The sequence below is a fragment of the Crotalus tigris genome, unplaced genomic scaffold (assembly GCF_016545835.1).
Source record: "Crotalus tigris isolate CLP2741 ecotype Arizona unplaced genomic scaffold, ASM1654583v1 scf7180000018125.1543573, whole genome shotgun sequence".
NCBI lineage: Eukaryota > Metazoa > Chordata > Lepidosauria > Squamata > Viperidae > Crotalus > Crotalus tigris.
Genome location: NW_024096837.1, coordinates 432,597 through 456,164, shown reverse-complemented (window position 1 = coordinate 456,164; position 23,568 = coordinate 432,597). Strand labels below are relative to the sequence as shown.

The following is a 23,568-nucleotide window of genomic DNA, read 5'->3' as shown; positions in this document are numbered from 1 at the left end:
CATCTGGTCACCGAAGTTGCTGCCTTGAGCCTTGGGATTGTGAGGAAACTGACTGAGGGTTCTTGGGAAATGTTTTAAAGGGTTTAGTTGTGAAATAAACATTTTAAATACTTCTCGAGCATTAGTTATGTGAACTGGGACAGGACACCATCCAATCTAATCAGAGAGGATGGGAGTGCTTCAGGTCCCAGTGGCCAGTTTGTGGGGCCTAGAAGACATGCCTTTTCTGCTGTAGCATCCATCTTACACAAAATTCTCCCTCTAAAGATCAGGATGTCCCCAACTCTGTTGATCTTTCATAAGGCCCTACCTAAAGATCAGGTTCTATGCCTGGACTTGGGCCCCAGATGAGTCCAGGGACCAACTTCTTTACTGTGTTAGCAATTTCAGTTGTTACTTCTTAGCTGCCTATATTTTTAATTTTTATAATGTTTGTTGCTGTTTTTTTTTTAATTCAGTTTGCCGCCCAGAGTTGAGATGGGCAAGCATGTAAATTGGATGGATGGATGGAAAATAGATAGATAGATAGATAGATAGATAGATAGATAGATAGATAGATAGATAGATAGATAGATAGATAGATAGACAGACAGACAGACAGACAGACAGACATACAGACAGACGTGAGTATAATTAAAATATAAGCATTGAATTGCATTAAGATTCTTGATTTTACTAAGAATCAAAGTTTTGCAGGAGTAAGAACATACAGAATTTTTAAATATATTTTAAAGCTATAATATAAAATAATTTATATAGCACTAATATTAATTAAATTCCACAAATGAGGAATACCACATTTAAAACTTTAGATTCCATTTAAGTCTTATAGCTATTACACATGACTGTTTTTAATACATCCAAGAATAAAGTAGAAACAGAACCTTAAAGGGCTATAATGCAATAATAAATTAATCGTGTGACAAGAAAAACAAGTGTACAGTTTCATTGGAAACTGGAGCAAATAAAGAAATTAGTTTAAGAATTTAAGGAGAATTATTAGGATCAATTGAACCATGGAACCAATTACACAGGTGTTCAATTCACTTTCATCTGATATGTTTACACAGAGCTAGCCTTCTGTCTGGAATGCTTTAATTTGGATTCTTGTTCTCAGCAGGAATTTAAACACAATGTCCAAAAATAACGCTTTCCAACTTAGATTAGTTTAATTCAGAATAGAATAACAAAATGTGAATTGTCTAGCTACAATCAGCTTAGGAAGTGATTAGGGTATGAATTTTGTATTTATACCAAAATGATGAAGAGGCAACAGATAGAGATGTGTGTTTGTAGCATTCTGAAGAGTAATGTGACACATGTTTTAATGACAAAGAGAATGCCCAGTGTCAAAAGAATGGGAAGTCTGAAAATGGAAGTAGAAGGAGTAGAAGAGATCAGGTCAATAGACAAAGGAAATTATATGGAAATACGTTACATGTCCAAATTGCGTGAGCATCTGTTTGCTGATCAGTGCCTCAGAAATTTAGTCAAACTTTATATGGTGCAGAATGATTAATTGGAATTTCTTACAGTTCAAAATTTGGGCTAACTCCAGGTGACAGTGGAGGACAGAGGGGGGGAGGCTTTGCATTCTATGGTTCATGGGGTCACGAAGAGTCAGACACCACTTAGCGACTGAACAACAATAACAGTCCATGGTAAAAAATATCTAGGTCTGTAACTCCTACTTATCTGCTTGTCTTTTTTCTCTATACCCAGACTATCTTTTTAAATATTTGATCTTTCTTTTCACTGAAGTGTCGTCATCCTTCACAATTGAGTGGAAGTTTATCATAATTTTCCTCCCTTGCATCACTCTCTTCTTTGTTTTTCCAAATACACTGCTCGTATTTATTTATTCTTGTGCAAACTCACTAAAACTTTACTTTTATTAGTAGTTATTTTATCCCAAATTTTTCATTTTCTATGTTCACTTTTGCAATGAACTCATCTGCATATCAGTATTTCAACTGCCAGCATTTTTTTTTTACAATTCTTCTACTCTTATAGAGCATATGTAAAATATAGGAGGAGGTATGTAGCTTTGCTTTCTTCTTTATGTATTCTTAAGCATTGTTTTAATTAATGAAACAACCTTAATTATCTTAGTAATTCTTATTAGGAATGTAGACCTAGTGTAAGGACCCACCCCACTTTGCATCTTAAGAAGACAGAACTCTTGGAATATTTCTTCCAACAGGCATCCTTTATTAAGAGAAAATGGTTGCAGGCATTCTAGACAGGACCTGGGGCCCAAGCCCTATGGTTCAAGGTTTTAAGGGGTCCCCAACCGCCCCACCCCACCATCTTTCCAGCGACAATCCCAGGCGTTACATTTCCACCCCCTTTTCCTCATTGCCGGTGAAAGGGAGACTTCAGAGAGGAGTAGATGAAAGCTGATGGCCCCATTGTTATGATTTAGTCCTTTTGGTGGTATCCACATTCAATCCCTTTGAAGTTGTACCGAAGGAAGTGAGCGCCATAAAACTCCTTTGTTCACCCCCCTTCCCCTTCATCGTATGACAGATTCCAGAGAGGGCAGAAATAGGGTTTTCCATAGTCGATAACTAGAGATGAAATATAATTGGATTCTGACACCTAGTGAACTTGTTTGAACTGAATAAATATTATAAAAAAACAGACAGTAAAGTTAATAATAATTTTCCTCTATGGGTGGAGGTCCACTTTTCACATTTTTCTCTCCCTTCTGAAACTTCTAATATTATCTTCTTCTTTTCTACGTACATTGACCCCAGCCTCCTGAACAGAATTTTTAATGAGTCACAAGTAAAATAGAAAATCCACTGAAAGTAGGTTCCCCCTATCAAAGTACGAAGATTCAAATTTATGTGTAGATTTATACTGTGAATATCACTCTAAAACAGAAGCAGTAGCACCACAGTAGTACAAAATTTCAATTCAGTATGTTTAATAAAACAACTGAGCGTTTTTCTGTTCTCTTAACTTAAATGAACAATACATATACATTAAATATAGAAGTAGATACATATTTTCACACAGTACTATCGTCAGTTAACCAACCATAACAAAATATTTTGTATACAGTACATGCAGGTTGGAGTAAAGCAAAGTTACAGTACAAAGCAGTAATATACAAGAATTAGATCCAGTTTTCATAATACAATAAAGACAAGTTAAAAAGTGGTCTTAAATTAGTCATTCAAAGTACATTGTCTACTACATCAAGTGAAAACACAAGTGAAAGGCTTTTTTCTCTTTTTCTTTGTTTGTTTTCTTTATTCTGTATTAATTTGTGTTAGTGTTTTATGTCTTTAAAACTGTTTATCTATTTATCTCACATGTAAAGGAAAGGCTAGCCAGAATATTTATAACAGCTTATGGGAAAATAAATTATTTTAACTAAATTTTCAATTCATTTAAATGGGTCTATTTATAGGTATAATAGTCTGTGAGTGTCATTGACTCTCTGCATACATTAACTTCTCTCTGTCTGTGTCTCTCTCCTCTTTATGCACATGACTGAGATCCCCATATGCCTAAAATATTTTACCACAAAATAAAATACTTTTCTAATCTCAGATCTTAAAATTCCATCCTAACTGGACTAACCCATACAGGAAATGCAAGATTGTGTATTTGTGCTCTCAGTGCAGAGAATATATTCATTTCTTTTTAAAATGTATTTCTGCATGGTTAATATTCAGGATATATATGTTTTTGTTATAAAAGTGGTATATTCGTCCAAGACATCCACATGAATAAATATTAAAACCTTTGAGGCTAAAGGGCTTCATAACTGAGTTTGTCTTTCAGTTTTAGCACAAATCTTTAAATATTATCTAGGGTCATAATGGATTAGATTATCAAACTAATAATAAAGTGTCCTATAGCAGAGCTTTCCAACCTTTCCGGGCTCATGGACTGGAGGGAAGGAAAGCAGCTTCAAAATTGGTGCACGTGCATGGGGCCACACACACTGGCGTAGCACTAGCAACCCCGTTTGCACATGCCCTGGCACCATGCACATGCTTGAACAGCCGCGCACCCCCCATGGTGGCTAGCAGTTCCATTCACATATGCGCAAAAGGCCACAGACACCTGCGCTAGTGTCCCCTTTTGCTTCCGTGTGCATGTCCAAACGGGGCTGCGACCCTTAGGTTGGGGACTCATGTCCTATAGAGCTTTTTAAGGGCAGTTTAGTTTAGTTTTGTTAAATGTTCAAATTTTTCCTCTTGAGCTATGATAAATATTTAAACAGGAGTTCTTTCCAATACATAACTATTTATTTAATCCCCTGAAAATTATTTTAAAACTTAATATTTTCTTCTGCAAAAAAAAAGACATAGTAGCGTGGATCTCAGTGAACAAAACAACCCAATTTTGTGCTAAGAAACCATTTATTCTAGAAAGATTCCTAAATTACACAAATTAAAAATATAGAAAAATAAATGGAAGGAATTTAATGGAATGTTATGTTTTTAATTTATTAAACCTTATAAGTATTTTGTAATGAAACTGGGCAGTATAATTTACAGTTTTTACAGTTTCAAGTTTTGTGATGTTGGTTTTAATAATAGTATTTCAATAATACTTTGCCTGTACTATTTTATTTTCCATAATTTGCAATCTGCACACTGTTTCTATTTAGCACACAACGAAAGGTTGCTGGTTGAATATCCCAGTATTTGACAGGATTCTTGAATAAGCTTATGCCATTATATAATGTTTTCTTCAGCCTTCCTTCTGTTGGACAAAAATCATTCACTCCCACACTTGAAATACTATTTGAGTGAAGAAAGACAACCTATGAGAAGATAAAAAGAAATCTCAGTAATTACCATACAATATTACACTCATTTTTATTAATATAAAATACTTTTGAGTGAAACGGTACATGGAAAAATGGTCACCCAATTACTAAGCAAGGTAGTTCCCTTCGCCATAGAGAGGCAGGATGGTTATTTAGCGTTTTTAGCATTATTAGCCTGCGTTTTTTCAGCCCTTTCTTGTTGTGTTTCTTTGTAAAGCGCATATTCCTCAGGAATTTGGGATCCATCCCCCTTGAGAGATTTATATCTATGTGACCTGGGTTTCTTAATGCCGTTTCTGTGCCATTTGCGAGATTGATTGTGGGTGGTATGGTTCTTGGACTTGGCCATGGCTAAATGTGTCCGCCGAAGTTCAAGCCAAAACCGAAAAAAGCTACCATACAATATGTTTAAATCACAAGTTTGGTATTTGCCAGATAGGGTTAGTAGGTTAATAGCCCCAGATAAATACAGTACAAATACAAAATGTAGAAGTATTTAGTACAGAATTGAAACAATTAGTAATGAAAACAAGATACTGGCTGACTTGTGCTAGCCATGGATATTGTTAAGAATTTGACAACTATCTCAGTAAGAGCAAGGGGGGTGGAAAGCCTATTAAGTTGTATATTACCTGTAGATATTTTAGTTCTGGAAGACCAGAAGGTACTTTTTTCAGTTTGTTCTTTTCTAGATGGATTTCTCTAACATTTGGTATATTAGCAAAACTTCCATTTTCCACATCTTTGATTTTGTTGCTTCCCAACCCCAACCTAGTGGTAAATAAAAAATTGAAATAGCAATATATTTTATAATAAAACTTGAAAACTATATAAACCAGTTAAAACAGTGTATTTTATTCTCAGAACTGTTTTCTTTCCAATATTCTATTGGGCTGTCAGAGTATTGTTAAATATAACTTGCATCTTTTCGTTAACATTCTTCTAGCACCTATTACATTCCTTTAAAGTTATCTTACCTCTTTTAACACAATTTAACCTAATGTATCCATAGTGGATACATTATACAATATATCTTTTTTTTCCCAAGTGTCTTGAAGGGTATTCTGTTTGACTTCATTCTCTCCATCTGTTATTTATAGACATAGCCAAAACTGCCCAATATATCTATTTAGAAACAGAGGTCACAAGATCTAACCTGCTTCAGAAAAAAAAAATTCTTCCTGACCCCTCTTAGGTTCAAAGAAAAAAAAGAAATTGGCTTCAACAATACAGTATAATGTAGAAATGTATTTATATAAATCAAAGAGAAACAGGAGGCCTCCAAGGAATAGATGTTATTGGAAGTGTTCTTAATAAGAATATAATGTTAAGGAATTATTGTTACAAAATATTGAATTATTATAGTATAGTATAGACTTTAACTCCATGAGTCGTAGAAGAGCCGAGGTTGCCTAACCCCGGTGTAATATTATAATAATACTATTATTATAGTGTCAACAATTTTTAAACTTTACTATTTAGCTGCCCTGCTTTTCTATCCATAAGGCACACAGCTGTTAAATCCTTTCCTGAAGGCTAAATGTATTCCCTTGGTAGGGAGCAAAGCAGGAAAAAGCTTTCTCTTATATCTCCATTGGGAAGCTTCTAAAACAGTTTGTCTTTCTGCTGATATTAATGTTAAACATGATAACGTTGATATTGGTCAGTTGATGTTAAGTCCCAAGTCACTGAAATAATAGAAAATACTTGTAGTTCGGGTTTTAGATTTTGGCAAGTGGTTTGCTGTCCAAGCTTGTTTCAATTTAGTTTCTGAACATTTCATTAGCATACTAGATAACATCATCAGGAGGATTTTCTTGTCCAATTTGCCTTAGCTTACAAATGTCTTGTGTACCAGTGGGGTCAGTTGGTCATGTGGTTGGTTGTTCGTTTGGAGCTATATTTAAATTCTGAGCAGCCTGATTGGGTCTCTTGTTGATTGGTAGGTTGAATGGTCTGGTTTCTTACATATCCATATGCTGGATCTAGAGCAATATGCTTGTTAATTGCTTCTTTGGTAGAATACCAGGCTTTAGTAAATTCATGTGTGTGGCGGGTGTTGGCATGACCAATGATTTTTGTTCCTTTCCAATCAAACTGGTGTTGTTTATTATCAATGTGGTTTGAGTTCAGGGATTTTTGATTGTGCCTTTTAATTGCTAGTTGATGTTCATGAACCCTTGTTTTCAATTGCCTTCCTGTTTGCCCTACATAGAATTGGTTACAATTGTTGCAATTAATTTTGTATACTCTGTTGCTGTTGTCTTCCTTCTGTGTTTTGTCTTTGTAACCAACTCTGTGTGGGACAAACAGGAATTGGTTTACCATGATCAAACCAGAACATAAGAAAAGTTGCAGTTTGCATTAGAAATAGTTGGGCAAGTGCCCTTTAACAGGTGATGCAACCCCATCCTAGAATAAGCTGTCCTCTGGTTTTCCACACAGCAACAGCATCTCTGGCTATGACGATTTCATCTCTAATTGTTCCCTTACTGAGCCTAAGGAACAGTCAGAAATTGACTGCTTTCTCTTTACCACATCTACAGACGAGATCAGCAGTGCTAAATGTTATCAGCATACTAGTGGCAATGCATTCAAAGCTTAAGTTCTACCTCTGAAGATTTTTATATCGAATGAAATCTTCAAATTCAATTGCAGATATTTTGTTGTCATCTAGGTGAAGTTCCAGTAGACTGGATGGTAGCCCTATTAAAAGTGGAAATATGTATCTTGATAAGTTAAACATTAAAAATTAAGCGTTAATATATTAGATATATGGAGATCAAGGTAATATCAAATATTTTATGGCAGCTATAATTATTTTAGGAATGCACAGTCACGATGAGCAATGAGGCTTATCTTGTTCAAACACATAGTTCAGGAATTAAAATTGCATATACTGCTGAATTGGAACAGGACCATATCCTCTGGGTTGTTTCATTCACAAGAAGGAAGATCATGACATCACATATGTGTAGGTGTCCCACTGCATGTCAATTTAGAATATCATCTTATGCCATAATAAACTATTGACCTACTTATTTCTTTATTTTCTTTTTTTTTAATTTCAATTTTTTTTTCATTTTTATTCAAAGCTTTAAAACACAAACTCCAAAAATGGGGAAAAAGAAGAAGAAATAAAAAAGTAAAACAAAACTAGACAAGATTACACAAACAGAAAAATTGTGCGTAAACAAACAAACAAATATATACATAAAGTGACTGCCTTGGTAAATACTGATAAATATATTTCAGAAATAATATCCCCCCTTGCAAAGCAATTTATACATTTCTACACCACTGTTTACCTGACCAACGTGGCCTGACATCTATGTACTGCATAGAAAAAAGCATAGCTAACAGGTAAAACCAAGAGCAGATTTAAACTTCAAAGCCCTCCGTTAACAGTTTATTAATTGTATTTAATTCACAGAAAGTCTACTTCTTTATTTTCATGATAAAGCTTGCATGTTCAGGTTTCAACTAGTACAGGAGTAGGCAACTTCGGCTCTTTTATGACTCGTGGACTTCAACTCCCAGAATTCCTGAGCCAGCATAGCTGGGAGTTGAAGTCCATGAGTCATAAAAGAGCCGAGGTTGCCTACCCCTGAATTAGTACGTCCTAAAATCTGGGAAATAGATCTGTAAATTGAGTGCAGTTTGTTAGCAGTTCTTCCCTAGTTACATTTGAGAAAAATATTGCCATTTATGTCTATGGAGATTCTCAGTCATCCAGGTCATGCTTTGGGAAGCCCCTTTGGGACAACCAGGACCTGGATGACTGAGAATCTCCATAGACATTTATGGGCTGAATACCCTTCAAATGGTAAGGGAGTATGAATGGATTTCCAGAAAACATTGCAGACTGCAGGAACCATTTATGCTTCAGTTTGAGATGCAGACAACTCAGACTCATCTCCAATAGCCTGCTCTTTCTTCAACAGTGAAGGGGCACAGGGCAGAAAACATCCTGCAGCCAAGAAGCCTCCACACACATTTGCACCACTCAGGTGACCCTGAGGACATAGGTAAACCTCCAAATGGCTTCAATGACTCTCTTAAAGAATGCAAATGACCGGCTATCTGCAAGACGTATAAATCCTTCCATTCCCCACCATCTAGTCAGGGCTGAAGAAGCTTCTTGAATGAGAAGCTAAACATCTTCAAAGAAAAACAAAAAAGTTCAGTTGCCTCCTGAAAAAAGCACCTTTGGGATGTTGTCATTTGTTCTGACTATTTCAAAGGAAATTGTAGTAACAATTTTTATGACTGCTAAAAATGCACAGGTTGTGCAGAACCAAACCCAAATCTGCATAGCTTATGGAAAATGGTAAGTGTATCAGTATTTTTGTGCTAGCCTCATGTTGATCTGAGAAATAGTTTTCCAAATTAAATATAAGGCACATTTGTTATTTTAGATCTGTTGGCCAATATGCACAACAAAAATCTTGTGGCATCTTAAAACTAACAAACGTCCCACCACATAAAATTAAAGAGATGGAGGCATTAAATTAAGCTTTAAAATGATACTGCTTATTATAGTCATGTATCTGTTTTCTATGTTACACTATGATCTAAAGCATGCCTTTGGTTTCCATTATGGTCTAGGAAAATATTAGCTCTCCAGTGATTTCATCTTGGCAGCATTATTATGAAATGCCAAAAAACAGTTTCTTCTTGTTGGTTTCCAATTCTACCTTTATTTTTCTAATTTAAGTATGTGCATTTCTGTTTATTAGATTCATAAATTAGTCACTAATACATGCTGGTCTTTGAGATTTGTTTGCAAATTACCCAAAATACAGTAATTTAATTTGTTACACAGATGAGGAAATTAACCCTTTGAAGTGAATAGACTTGTGCATCTATGGCTCATTGAGATTTCTTGAGTGTTTATATATAGGGCTGCACTATAACTTTGAATATATCAATTTATTGCCCTTGAGAACTTGCAGATACATAAACTTCAACTTACAGAGTTTTCAGCTCATCTTGAAATTAGAAGCTTAGGTAATGTCAAAAGTTATTGAACACTTTTCCCTGCAATTCTCAACATATTTAATAGGATAAAGTCACAAAGCATATGATGAAAATAGACATTTTAATAAATATGTATATTATATGCTTATATTTTAGCACTTAAGACCCTAGGATTGGATGCAAAGATGATGATGATGATAATCATCATCATCATCATCTATATAAATAAAAATGTAAATGTTTGTTTGTTGAAAATCTTAAATCTCTGAAAGTTCTTCACCGATTGCTTTGAAATTTTGACACAACGATGCATTTGAATATGCGTGTATTTTTATATACCTATATTATATAGAAGTCACACTTGTGACAGGTAAAACATGCTTTTTTTCAAAAACAGCACCATCTGTTGGACGTAAAAGCAACATGCTACGTGCGCTTTCTCTTTTCTTTCTTTTCCATTTAACCAGACTGAGCCACAGCAACGCGTTGCCAGGTACAGCTAGTAATAATAATAAAGTTGGAAGGGACCTTGGAGGTCATCTAGTTGAACCCCCTGCTGAGGCAGGAAACCCTGTACCATTTCAGACAAATGGCTGTCCAGTCTCTTCTTAAAAACTTCCATTTTTGGAGCATTCATAATTTTTTGAGGCAGGTTGTTATCCCTCTGTTAATGCAGCCTAGCACTCTGTTGATTTTTTTGGCAGCTGCAGCACACTGCTGGCTCATATTTAAGTGATTGTCCACTAGGATTCTGAGGTCCCTCTCACAGTTACCACTGTTGAGCAAGGTACCACCTATACTATATGTGTACATTTTTGGTTTTTCTTGCCTAAATGTAGAACCTTACTTTTTTCACCATTGAATTTACAGTTCATCCACTAGCAGTTTTCTTTTCTTGAGTTGTTATGAAAACATGGCATGTTTTTACAATTGATTATTTAATTAAAAAGAAAAATATTTGCTGAAATGGGGAAATAAGTATTTCTGAGGTCTTGGAATTTATTATTATTATTATTATTATTATTATTATTATTATTATTATTTTAACCATTTGACAGAATGCTACATTTTTCAGACTTTGATGTTCCTGAAAGGTCTTTGAAAATAAGGTAATCTCATAGTGATTTGCCAGTTTAATGGTTATGTGGATTAGGAACCATACTTTGTTTAATTGCTGCTCTCATGAAATCTTTTTATTGACCATAGATATTGATGCTTAGAAAGTCACTTGGCTCTGGCTTTCCTATCAAATGCAATTTGTTGGTGTACATCTCAAAAGGAGAGTACTACTTGAATAGGAATGATAGATTCTAAACAGGTATGGACTATGTTTCTCCTTGTGGCACATATCAGTAATTTGCAAGTTTAAGATGGTCAATTTAACAAATAACTTGTTATTTGGCGTACCTAAATGTTGTCTCCAGCTCTAACAAGTGTTATTTCTGGATTAGGTTCTAGCATAAAACAATATGCTTCCCTTTAATTCTATCAGACAGATAAATTGTACAGCTTATTTATTTGCCTTGATTGCAAGTATTGCATAGCTACATCCTCAACCATTGGAGAATGATTTTCTGTAAATTTGGATTGGTGGTTTGTTTCTTTTAGTGTACGCTTAGTTGTATAGGTATTTTTTTTCTTTCCAAGAATGGAATTGATGTGCTCCCAAGCTTCTGGATTCCATTTTCAGAAATTATTGAATTCTTACAATATGTCATTACACAAGTTAGTTATAGTTATTTTAACTGAAATGCATATTAATATCGAATTTAAAATATAGTTTATTTAAGAAGTTAATTATATTTTTTTAAAGCCAAATACATTGTACCTTTTGGTATAGATGTTAATTTTGCTTCTGCTATCCTTATATGATAGATTGTCACACCTTCAAAAGCCCCAGGTTCTATCCCATCATTATCAAGAGGATTTGCACTCATTTCTGTCAAAAGAGAGCACATTCTATTGGTTGGAGTAATACAGTACAGGAGATTTTCAAATCCCCCCACCACCCCATCAGGATTTTTATAGTTCCAGTAAAAGAGTACAGTGATTTATTCCTTATAATCTGTTAAACTTTATATGAATAAAGGGAATGGCTTTATAAGAAGATGTAGGAAACTTCCTAATACCTCTAATTTATAAAGTAAGTTGTGTCATATAGCATAAATTCATGAACAGATTCATTTCTGGAGGAACATACATATGATAAACTAAAATCATGCATCTCATACATATACCAATAAAAATATTTGCTAAAGACAGAACCACACAATGAGTTAGACTCTCAAGCCTGTTTCTATATAGGCTATTACCAAACAAGGTCTTTCCACATATTCAGTTCCAGTAAACAACTGATTATTTGTTTTCTCTCAATTCCAGGAGGTAGCTATTTTTTTTAAACTATGCAACACAGAAAAATAAGAACCTATGTTTTTTTTGTGAAGTTTGAACTAGAAGAAGATAAGCATTCATTATTTTAAAGGAGAACTTTTTTGTATGAGTGTTTCATTTATTTTTGGCTTAATGTGACCTCAAAAAATAGAAATCATGGCAAGCAGACTATAAATTACGTACATCACATTAAGCTCCCAAACCTTGAAGTGTGGCTTTGTTATGATATTTGAAGTAGATTAATTTGTTTGCTTTCTTTTGTCCCAAGGTCACATTGTTTTGATGATAGAAGAAGCTCAATATTCCTATTCATCTTTAAATAAAAATTACAAACCTCAATCTCATAAAATTATTAAACCTAGACAATCTTACAAAATAGAACATTATTTCACAAAAGAGGTTTTTAGAAAATTTGAAATAAGGAAGCAAGATTTGCCATTGTAATGTTACATAACTGTTGGTTTCTGTCCACATTTATGCTGTATGATGTCGTGGTCTACCTTAGCTTTGTGTGATTATTTTACTCAATTACAATTCATGTATCAGAATTCTATAACTCTTCTGTCCTAGTAATGACATTTTGGCTTTCCACAAAAAATGTCATAAAGATTGTAAACAAATCTTTGCATGATAATTTGAACCTGGGAAAAATGAAATTCTGATGCCCGCTGTCAAAAGAATATCTATCTATCTATCTATCTATCTATCTATCTATCTATCTATCTATCTATCTATCTATCTATCCCCAAGAAATGAAGCTTTTAGCGTGTTACTGAGAATATTATAATGAAGCCAACATTTTTTATTATGTTGGTGGTCTGAATGATATAAATACCTTTGTCATAGGTATCACATATTTAAAAATTTGTATAAATATATAAATTTCCCTCTTCAGCATGCAGACAGTTCTCTTGCTATCCACCAACAAGCATTACCTCTCTTACAGTTTAGTTTGTTCGTTCTAAGTTTCTCATCTAATAATTTATTTATTTATTTATTTCCCTGCCCATCTCCTTATGATTCTGGGGGGTTCACAAAGTAACCTCCCCCCACACTATTATGCAAAAGATTTATAAAAAATGATACACTTACCTAAAACATGTAAAGAATTCATTCCCTTAAATATGTCTTTATGAATCTTTTTAACTTTGTTGTCATGAATTCTTATCTCAGCTAAACTTCTTGGCAGATTTTCTGGGATCTGAGTTAAATGATTGTGGGACAAGTAGAGACGCCGCAGCTTCTTTGTTGATTGGAATGCTTTAGGATGGATCTTTGTTATTTTGTTGTTGTTCAAGGCAAGGGCCTAATCAAAATATGAGCTTAACGTTAGGCACTGATTTTATTTTAAAGCTCTCGCTTAAAAGGATACTATGATATTCTTTAAATGAAAATATATTATTTTTGTTTTTTTAAAGTATTCAAACTTTTGCAAGCCATAAAGCTCCAACATGAAATTGTTTATGTATGATTTGAAGAAAGCACAAATAACATGGAAAGGAAGTCACTAAAGACTTCCCAAATTAAATTAAATTAAATTCTAATATTACACATAAAATTTTCTCTTTTGTTTTCACTATAGATTAATAAAATGATCACACATTAATCAATTTTGAAAATGTTATTAGTATGGATCAAATTACTGATTTTCCAAAAGAATTATCTTTATCTCTTTGAACATCAATTTATATTATTTTATGCTGTTCCTCAGCAAATACACATACATGGATGGATAGATAGACAGACAGACAGACAAAATGAAGCATCCTGAGAGGAAATTCAGAAAATAAGCTTACATATAGGAATGAAAGTCCTTTAAAATCATTTTCCTTGATCTCTTTTATTTTGTTGTTTTGAAGATCTATCATACGAGTATCTAATGGAATATTCCTTGGTACAGAAGTCAAGCCTATTTATAAGAAGAAGAATAAAATATGAATATGAATATTTATTTATTAAAAATATTTCTGTGCTTTGCAATGGAAGGAGACTCTTGGTGCCTTTTATAGAATGCATACAGATTAAAACATCCACAGTAGCCATAAAAACGTTAAAAAATACAAATGAAATAAAGATGGCAACATTCACATCAGGGGAAAGTTGTCTGAAACAATTTGGTCTTCAAGAGGTTCCAAAAGGCCAACAAGGAGAGAGCCATTCTTTTTACCATGGTCAGGCTGTTCCACAGTGTTGGCTCTCTACAAAGAAGCATTATGGCCAAGCCTCTTGAAAGTATACAACTGCATTAGTTTCATTCTAGTAGCTCCAATTGGTCAGCATGATAGTTACAGGAGTAGGCAGTCTTGAAGGTACCTAGGTGCTAAGCTATAAAGGGCTTTATAAATCAACTTCCAGCACCTTAAATGGGACCCAATTGGCAAACAGTGTGGGATCCGTACCATGCTCCCAATGCTTCTTCATTTTGGACTAATTGTAGTTTCTTTAAATGTAGTCCCAAGCAGAGTGCATTACAATTGTCTGACTGTTTGGTGATAAGAGCATGAGTTACAGTAGCTAGTCCTATCTCTGCTCCAACCACTGGCATGGCTGCTGAAGCTGGGCATAGACCACTCTGGAGTTCAGAAGCAGTCCCAAGTTGTGAACCTACTCCCTCATAGGTAGTGCTTACCCATCTAACTATGACAAAGGACCTTGATGGATCAAAAGTAACCCCAAATTGGCAGGGTTCAATTTCAGTTTGTTTGACAACCTCTAGACAGCGGTTAAGGTTAATAACAGCTCTCCCACAAGTCAGATGGCAAAATACAATTTGGTATCATCAGGAAATTGAAGATATCCATCTCTAAACTGTTGAATAATGTCTTTTTTATTCACAATAGATAACTTTACTAATAACTTCATATAGAAGTTAAAAAGCAGTAGAGACAAGACAAACCCTGTTGTGTTCCACAAATCGGGGGCCGTTGGGACCTCTCTTCTCCCACCAACTAAGGAAGGATGGTTAAAACAATATTATTCTCCTTAACCCAAAAAGGAACCATGGTTGATGGTATCAAAAGCTGTTGAGATATAATATCATGTTTCTCTGAAAGTAAGCCCTAGCTTGATTTTTGGAGGGTGGGCCTAATATAAGCCCTACCCCAAAAATAAGCCCTAATTTTGGGGGCAACACACACACCTAAAAGTGGGGCCCCGCACTCACTTACCTTGCAGCCAGGCCTCTCTTTGCCAACCCAGTTCCATAGCTCGGTTCTGCAAGATCTCTGCAGCCAAGAACCAAGTTATGGATTGAATCCATAGCTCAGTTCTTGGCTGCAGAGGCCCTCCGGAAAGCCCTCTGACTGCGAAATGCAGGCCAGAGCTCCATTCTCAGCTGCAGAATGAAGCTGCTCCTTTGACCGCAGAAGAAGTGGGCCAGCTGAGCGTGGCTGTCAGTGCCAGAGGTTAGTAGAAAAGATATCCCCCCCCCCTGAAAATAAGAACTGGTGCCTCTTTTGGAGGCAAAAGAAAAATAAGACCAGGTCTTATTTTCGGGGAAACATGATAAAACCAGGACGGGTATACCTCCTCCATCCAAGTCACAATCCAGGTAATCTAGGTAATACCAAGAGGAGAAGTAAATATGTTTCACCTTTCTTATTACCATAATATCGGCCTGAACATAAGCACATATTCATGCTGAGTTAGATTCTGGACTTCCTCCAGCATCTTCCAGATATTGTTTGTGGCACTTCACCTGCCAGTTGACTTTGGTAAACTAAAGTGCCGGCCATGATTGGACTCTAGAAAGAGGCTGCTCAGAGGCAGTAGTATCCAGTGCCTGGTTCACTGCCTGGGACTGAGCAAAAGTACCCATCGGGGAATTGGAGAAATCCTAAAACGCTCTTTGAAAACTAATAGAATATATCAGGCTTATATCTGTACACACAAATCCATATTATATGACACATAATATTAGTGTTTAGTGGCATGTTGGTAAGCTTGAGAAAAAAAACTTCTGAATTTTCACTATGTGCAGGGCAGTTTCTATTTGTCACACAGCCACCTCCTGTCTTTCCCCAGACCAATCCCGATCAGTGTTAGGTTGAATAACAGGTAGCAAATGGAATATGATCTGGGCTTATGTGAGCATGGCAAACGGAATGTTCAAAAGAGACAGGGGCATGGACATCATCTGCCGTTTTCCAGGATCTCTCCAATCCTTTCCAATGAATCTGATTCTCCAGATTGCCCCTTTTGCACCAAGAATTCCAAATATCCGCCCTCTCAAATAAAAGAGAATGTTTGTACATCAGGATTGAACTGTGGAGCCTTGGTAATCTCTGAGCTTGGTTGTTTTCTTGCAGATGTTTCAATATCCAACTAGTAACAATGTCAGTGCTAGAAGGGACTGGGGTTTGCTCTGTTTATATATAGTGGCTTGCCCTGTCAGTGTTGGTCAAACTATTGTTTCCTTCTTGATAGTTCCTTGATTTGGCTATTGTTTACAGCTGTTTATCTGAGTTTATAGTTCCTTGATTAAGGTATTATTTATTGCTAGATAGTTAGCTTGGTATTAAACCTGGTGCTAATCCCTGGGTGTTGATTGCTGGTGAGAATGAGTTTTGGTCTGTTTGTTTCCTTTTTAGATTTTGATAATCTCTTTTAAATGGTGTATAAATGTTGTTGATTTCTATGTGCCTGTTGATGACTGATTTGTCTTGAGGGTCATTTTTGAAGTTAAAACAACTATATTTTCAATGTGACTAGAAGCAAAGGTACAAAACAGCCAATGTAATCTTGGGCTACCTTAATACGGGTCACCACGATGTAAAAAAGATGCTGAGAGTCTAGAAAGAGTACAGAGAAGAGCAACAAAGATGATTAGGTGACTGGAGGCTAAAACATATGAGGAACAGTTGCTGGAATTGGGTATGTCTAGTTTAATGAAGATAAGGACGAGAGGGGACATGATAGCAGTGTTCCAATATCTCAGGGGCTGCCACAAAGAAGAGGGAGTCAAGCTATTCTCCAAAGCATCTGAAGGCAGGACAAAAAGCAACAGATGGAAACTAATCAAGGAGAGAAGCAACCTAGAACTAAGGACAAACTTCCTGACAGTTAGAACGATGGAATGGAACAACCTGCCTCCAGAAGCGGTGAATGCTCCAACACTGGAAATTTTTAAGAAGAGACTGGACAGCCATTTGTCCGAATTGGTGTAGGGTTTCCTGCCTGAGCAGGGGGCTGGACTCGATGACCTCCAAGGTCCCTTCCAACTTTAGTAGTAGTAGTAGTAGTAGTAGTAGTGGTAGTGGTAGTATAATGTCAACTTTATGAAAAATTCCTGTTCCCTTCTACAGTATGTTGCACTGGTCAAATTGCACCTGAGATTTAATTTAGTAACAATGCAAACTTTCTGCAAATGCACCAAGACATTAGAAATTAGGGGAATAGGTTGGCAATCCCTAATGGGCTACAGAATTTAAGAGTCACTAAACATGGGCCATTGGCTTTCCTTAACAAATATAGGAGCACTGATGAGGAGGAACAAGGCAGGTAAAGGTTTTCTACAAATACTCATCAATCAACTCTCTTTAGCTACAGGATTCACCCTTTGACTTGGGGTAGTGATCTGTTATGGAAATTCATAGTGCAATCAGAATTGGGGTGTGGGGGAGAGTCTGTACTTCTATTACCTAAACAACATCAGTAAACTCGGCATATTTGGCACACAGTGCAGAAAGGACTTCTTGCTGTAAGATGGTGAGAGCAAGAGACTGGTAACATTACACATTATGAAATTTGCATGATAGAAAATCAACTGTTATGGTTCCTTGGTTTCAGTGAATATGTGGCTTGTGAGCTTGCAATTTGCCCAACCCTAATTTCTTGGGAAATGTAACAGGAAAATTAGCTTAAGTTTCAGAAATTCCTCATGGTTGCATATGATGAATCATGGCACTCTTTGATGGGCCCTGTGTGTAAGTGCTGGTCATAAATAGTTTCAGCTTTTGTGGGGGGGGGAGTTGCAGAATGAGTGACGTTATTGATATGCAGCATTAAATTCCTTGTATAACCAGAAACTATTAAGGCTTGCAGCTGTACTCAGGCCCGGTCTGGATTTGCAGAGTAACAAAAGTAATTAAAATGTAAAGTGTGCTTGTCTTACAGTCTGAGTGTTCTAGCCTCTGAATTCTCAAAGGCTGGGACTGAATAATTTCCTTGTTTATATTTGAGTTATCTGCTTATAACACACTGCCAACTATAACATTTAACTGATGCTTTATCAGAAAGGGAGCACTTCCATGCAAATATTTCCCATAATATATACATAGACCTTATGCATGTTGGTGCTAGGAGAGATTTTGGGGAGGCTGTAAAAGGAATGGAAAATTAGACATACTCAAGAGATAGAAGTTAAGACAAACGTCAACTTATCTTATAAATGGCAACTTTATCCAGATGACAAGAAAGAATTCAAAGGCATTTCATCTTTCTTAACTCAGTATCAATGAGTGAAAATTTTCTCTCATATTATCCAACAGTCTGTATGTAAACATTAAAAATACCTAACTGAATTCTGTGTAATTCTTGCTTTCTTAATTTTGGCCAACTATGTGGGGCCTTTTTCTCCATTCACTCTCTGCCATAATCTCCTGTCAATACCCAAGTAGACTTTAATTAATACATAAAGTTGCTAGAGTTCTGTGATGAGTGAATCTGTCCCATTTAAACTGGCCAGTCAGGGTTTTTTGTTTTTTCATTCCACTCCGTATCTTGAACTAACAACTGAAAATCAGTAATCTGCTCTCCCACAAATAAAGCACTCCATCACAGGTAAAGAAACAATTTAGTCAAATCATCAAAACTAGCTTTCTGGAGTGTTACACAATTGACATTTTTGTTAACTCCACATTGTTCTGTAGCAAAAGAAGTTTCCCATATTGGTCACCTAAAGGCAACAGGCCAATTATTGCTCATATTCAAGATCAATTGATGGGGGAATATTTAAAGCTTAAGATGGGTATTGAAATAGTATTATTACATTTCTGGACTTTCTTCTCAGGAAACTGAAGAAAACTGCTAATTTCAAATTTTTATATCATCAATGTACTGCATAGGTGTAGCTTCAACGATAATTATCCTTACCTAAATCAGAACAGTGGACAACTCTTAAATAGCATTGACATCCAAAGGGACAGACTGGAAATATGTCAACTGGTATCAAGGGTGCTCTGGTAGGAAAAAGGGAATTGTCATCTTTATCATCATCATCAACATCATCATTGTCATCATCATCATCATCTAGATCTTCCATATCCATGAGCATTATATTCTTAAAGGTGAAGTATGAAGGCTTTTGGAAGGGCTTAGCAGAACTTAAGGCCACAAGAAGCAGAAGTATATATTCCTTCATATTTGTAGAATGCAGACTCCTAAAATAAAATACAATGAGTACCAAACAGAAAAATACCATTATTGATCTTGTAATTTCACACATAAAATTGCCACACATAAATATCTAGAATGTAAATATTAATTCATCTGTTGAGATTTTACTTGAAAACTAAGGTGGCTAAAATGTTTTATATCTGCAAATTATATGGAACACTAAAATTCTCTTAGAAACGTAACTTTTGAAATGAAAAGGATTTGATTGTTGCAGAGTACAGTACAGAGTACAGTCTGTATTGCCAAAATGATCAGTTTGGCCTTTAGAAATGAAATATTGTAGAAATCTGAATGGGAAATAAGGCTACTAAGTTACAAAAGCTTAGAAAAGCTTGGAGCAGTTCCTATCCCAATCAGAGTCCAGTCTGTTGTGTATATAAAGAAGCACATAGCTGAAAGATAATTGAACGGGGGCCCAGTTGTAAACTATAATCATTCCCCCCAGCAATTCTCCCAGAACACCATCTACTTACATAGTTTAGTTTACAGGTACCAAAGGCAGAATATAATTCTATAATACTTATAGATCTATCTCTTTATGAACTGCTCATAAAGAGAGCATATAATTTTTCCAAGTATCGGTGTTAGATTGATTTGTTTGTAGTTTTTCCATCTCTCTTCATTTCTTCCCCCCTCCAAATATTCCAAAACAGGAATATTTGTCTATTTCAGTCACCTGGCATTTTGCCATTCTACATAACTTATCAAAAGCTAATAGATTAAAGTACTTAGATCATCAGCTAGTTCCTTCAGGGATCTAAGATGCATGTAACCTGGATATTTTGTACAAAACTAGAGAGTTTTCATTATTGGACAATATAGAAATGCAGCTAAATAAAGTCATGGAGAACAGAAAATACTTCATCCAAGTCATAACAGATAAAGATAAAATGATTGCATAATAGTCCAATACATATGATTTCTCAGTAATCTGAATATGAGCTTTAAATTAAGGTGATAAATAATTAAGATGTAATTATTTAAAATAAATAGTAGTATAGCGGTTTGATTGTTGGAACAAAAGAGATTACATTAAATTTTCTCTAACTTGATAAGCAATGTAATTCTGTGTTCTCTGTAATTTGGCTTGGCCTTCTAATTAAAGCAGGTACGAGGGTGCACATGTGAGTTCTTATATAAAAACTGCATTTTGTGAAACTCCAGATGCCTAATAATTTTCAACTATTCTGGCTATATATATCTTAAAATATTGATAGCATTTTAAAAGACAGTTTTAGAATAGCAGCATAATGGCTAGATCTAGGCATTTCTTTCATTGCTTTACAGGATACTACATCTATGCTCCTGACCAAAAAAAAATGCATTGCATTGTTGTTCGGAAGTATTAAATTATCTAATGAAGCCCTGAATTTTTCTGAGCCAGTAAAATGAAAGTAGAGAGGGGAAGGATTCTGTGAGCTACTAAAACTCTCAGTACCTTTTCATGAACTGTCTTTGCTCTTCCCTCCTAAGGATGTAGTGTAATATTGCTACACTGCATTATTTAGAATTAACTGGTTAAGGAAGATTGCTGCCATATCATGGTTGTAACAACAGCAAAAACTGTTATGGCAGTTTTAAGGCTGATACATCTACAGTGATATAAGTTGCCTGACCCAAGTTCCCACTTTTAACAACTGTTTCTATGTTATCTTGGCACCCTCTCTGACCCATAGTGACATTCTCATCTTCTTCTCTTTCAAATCTCTGAAGACACTGCTATATTAACATATTTTCATTTGTATTAGATCCTTTTTATATTTAAGTTTAATACCATCTCAAGTTTGTCCATGACTGCATATTTAGCAGGGGGTAGAGGAAAGCATGGGTTCCTCATGAGTAAATTAGTCTAATCTAAGTTCTTGTGCTTGACTGTGGCCGTTCAACTTCCAGATAACTGAAAGGCAGCAGGTTGCTTAACTTAAAAAAAGGATTATTATTAAATTGTCTCAAAATGTATGTTCAGTATTATAAAATAGTAGCCTATGTGCCTTGTGCCATGTATAGTGATCCTTTATATCCAACATACCATTCAAATATTAATGGCTGTCAAGATTATAAGAAATAAAACCCTGTTTTGAAGAAAATCATTAGTGATTTTGAATAATATTAAACTTTACCTAAGCCCTGGTTATAATTTCTTATTTAAATAATATATAATAAATAAATAAATAAATAAATAAATAAATAAATAATCTCAATAATAAGAAAAAGTATTCCATTTAAATTCACTAGCTGTCTGGATAAAAGTTTCTGAAAATTTTATTTTTGCTAAGCAAATCACTAGAAAGTGCTTTGATTCAGGATAGCAGCATGGCCAGAAATAATGTTATTTAACTTTATTAATTACATTAAATCAGAGAGTTGGGCTGCTTGATTTGAAATGCTAGTGACTTCATCTGCATGGAGCTTAAGGCAGAATGCTTTCCTGCCTAGTTTTGCCATATTCATATACCCTTACTTTAAAAGCATGAATATTTGTGAAGCCACATATTTATATGTGCTGAGTATTCTGGACATAGAATTTTATAAAATCAAATGACATTGAATATACATGAAATGTGAGGAATTTCTGCTAGCATTACTTTATTTAGAAATAAGCCCATTTGAGTTCAATGGCACTCCTAGGTAAGTGTTATAGAATTACAGCCTAAATGGTTTTCATCAGATACGCAACTATTCTGTTCGATATAATCAAAGAGTCCAAACAGAATAATGAATTAACACAATGATTTCTAATACCTATTACTTCTTCACCTTAATGGCGACTTTCTAAATACTAATTATAGGAAATTCAATCCACTTCTACTTTTCTGTTTTTTATATAGTAGAGGACTCAGCTGACAGAATAGGGGAGCCATTCTATACAGTCCTCCATTCTCTTTCATCCCTTAGGAAACTCTAAAAGATGGGAAGATTGTGAATTGCTGAAAATATGGCTAAATACTAATACCGAGTCTGCAATTCACTTGCTTGGCAGAAAGTTCTCTTTAATTCAGTAGGATTTAATTCTGAATAAACACATATTTTTTTGTTCATAGTATAAAAGCAGTTAAATTATAGTGCATTGTTTTCTAATATGTGCTGTAAAACACTGATGATATTTAAAATACCTCATTAATAATGACAAAAGAATATTGCTTCATTACAACATTGATGTATTAATAAAAGGTAAAAAAAAAACACCTACCTTGCAAATTTGTCAAGTCCCTTAAAAAATTGTTCCACCTAAGAAAATGATTTTCACTTGATAATTTATAAAAGATTAAGATTATAAAATTAACAGTAAATATTTTAAAGGGGTTAAAAATCCCTTTAAAGGTCCTTTTCTTCCTGGCACCCTGGGTAATACTTGAATAAACTCCTTCTGTGGATTAGTCTATCTGAGCACTGAAGAATGACACTAAGAAAACTTGTTATTGCTCATGTGTTTTTCATCACTGCCTGTATCTGAGCCAAAACTTCTAGCTAACTCTAGACATCTAAGCCCAAGATGTGGTTAAATTTGAACCTTAATAATGGATGGCACAAAGCCAGTACAAACCCTGGATGGTTCGTTGAAGTCTGTTGTACCTTATGAAACAAAATATAACATACAATTTCTGGTATGGCATTTTGAAATTTGCTGTTCATCCAAAGTAATCTAACAGCTAATCCTAACACTGATATTGCTTAAATGACTAGCTAGTGGCAATTCCTAGTTGACCTTGGCTGATCCCTAAAATCTAAGTAGGGTCATTTGTAGTTGGTAGTTGGAGAGCAATCACCAGCTAATCCAAGGCTGTAGAAGCTGAGAAACAATCCAAGAAAGCAGTGAGAAATTGTTTCCATATGGCTGCCAGAAAACTACTTGAAGAAATTTTTATTTTCTGTAAGAAGTGTGCCTGAAAATTTTTAAATGAATGAATTATGAATGATTCATATGCACTAGAAACAACAGGATAGAAAAGTTTGTTTAATAACAGAAAAAATATATAAAAATTTCTTTTAAAATCTCTGGTAAGGAG

The 23,568-nt window shown here is 35.0% G+C and overlaps 2 protein-coding genes across 10 annotated transcripts in view; one reads left to right on the top strand and one right to left on the bottom strand.

Moving 5' to 3' along the window:
- Positions 1 to 23,568, top strand: part of LOC120310144 (centromere protein P) — a 181,284-nt gene that overhangs the window by 92,744 nt on the left and 64,972 nt on the right. The window lies entirely within an intron of this gene.
- Positions 2,913 to 22,935, bottom strand: ASPN (asporin). Of its 2 annotated transcripts, XM_039348227.1 has the most exons (8): positions 22,752 to 22,935; positions 19,259 to 19,545; positions 13,963 to 14,075; positions 13,259 to 13,472; positions 11,604 to 11,714; positions 7,408 to 7,501; positions 5,428 to 5,566; positions 2,913 to 4,789 (listed from the first exon to the last, which is right to left on the bottom strand). In XM_039348227.1, exons 2-8 carry the CDS (start codon positions 19,524 to 19,526, stop codon positions 4,592 to 4,594), a joined length of 1,137 nt encoding a protein of 378 aa, XP_039204161.1. In that variant the 5' UTR covers positions 19,527 to 19,545; positions 22,752 to 22,935; the 3' UTR covers positions 2,913 to 4,591. The 2 variants fall into 2 exon arrangements, with proteins under 2 accessions (XP_039204161.1, XP_039204162.1); XM_039348228.1 differs by lacking the exon at positions 11,604 to 11,714.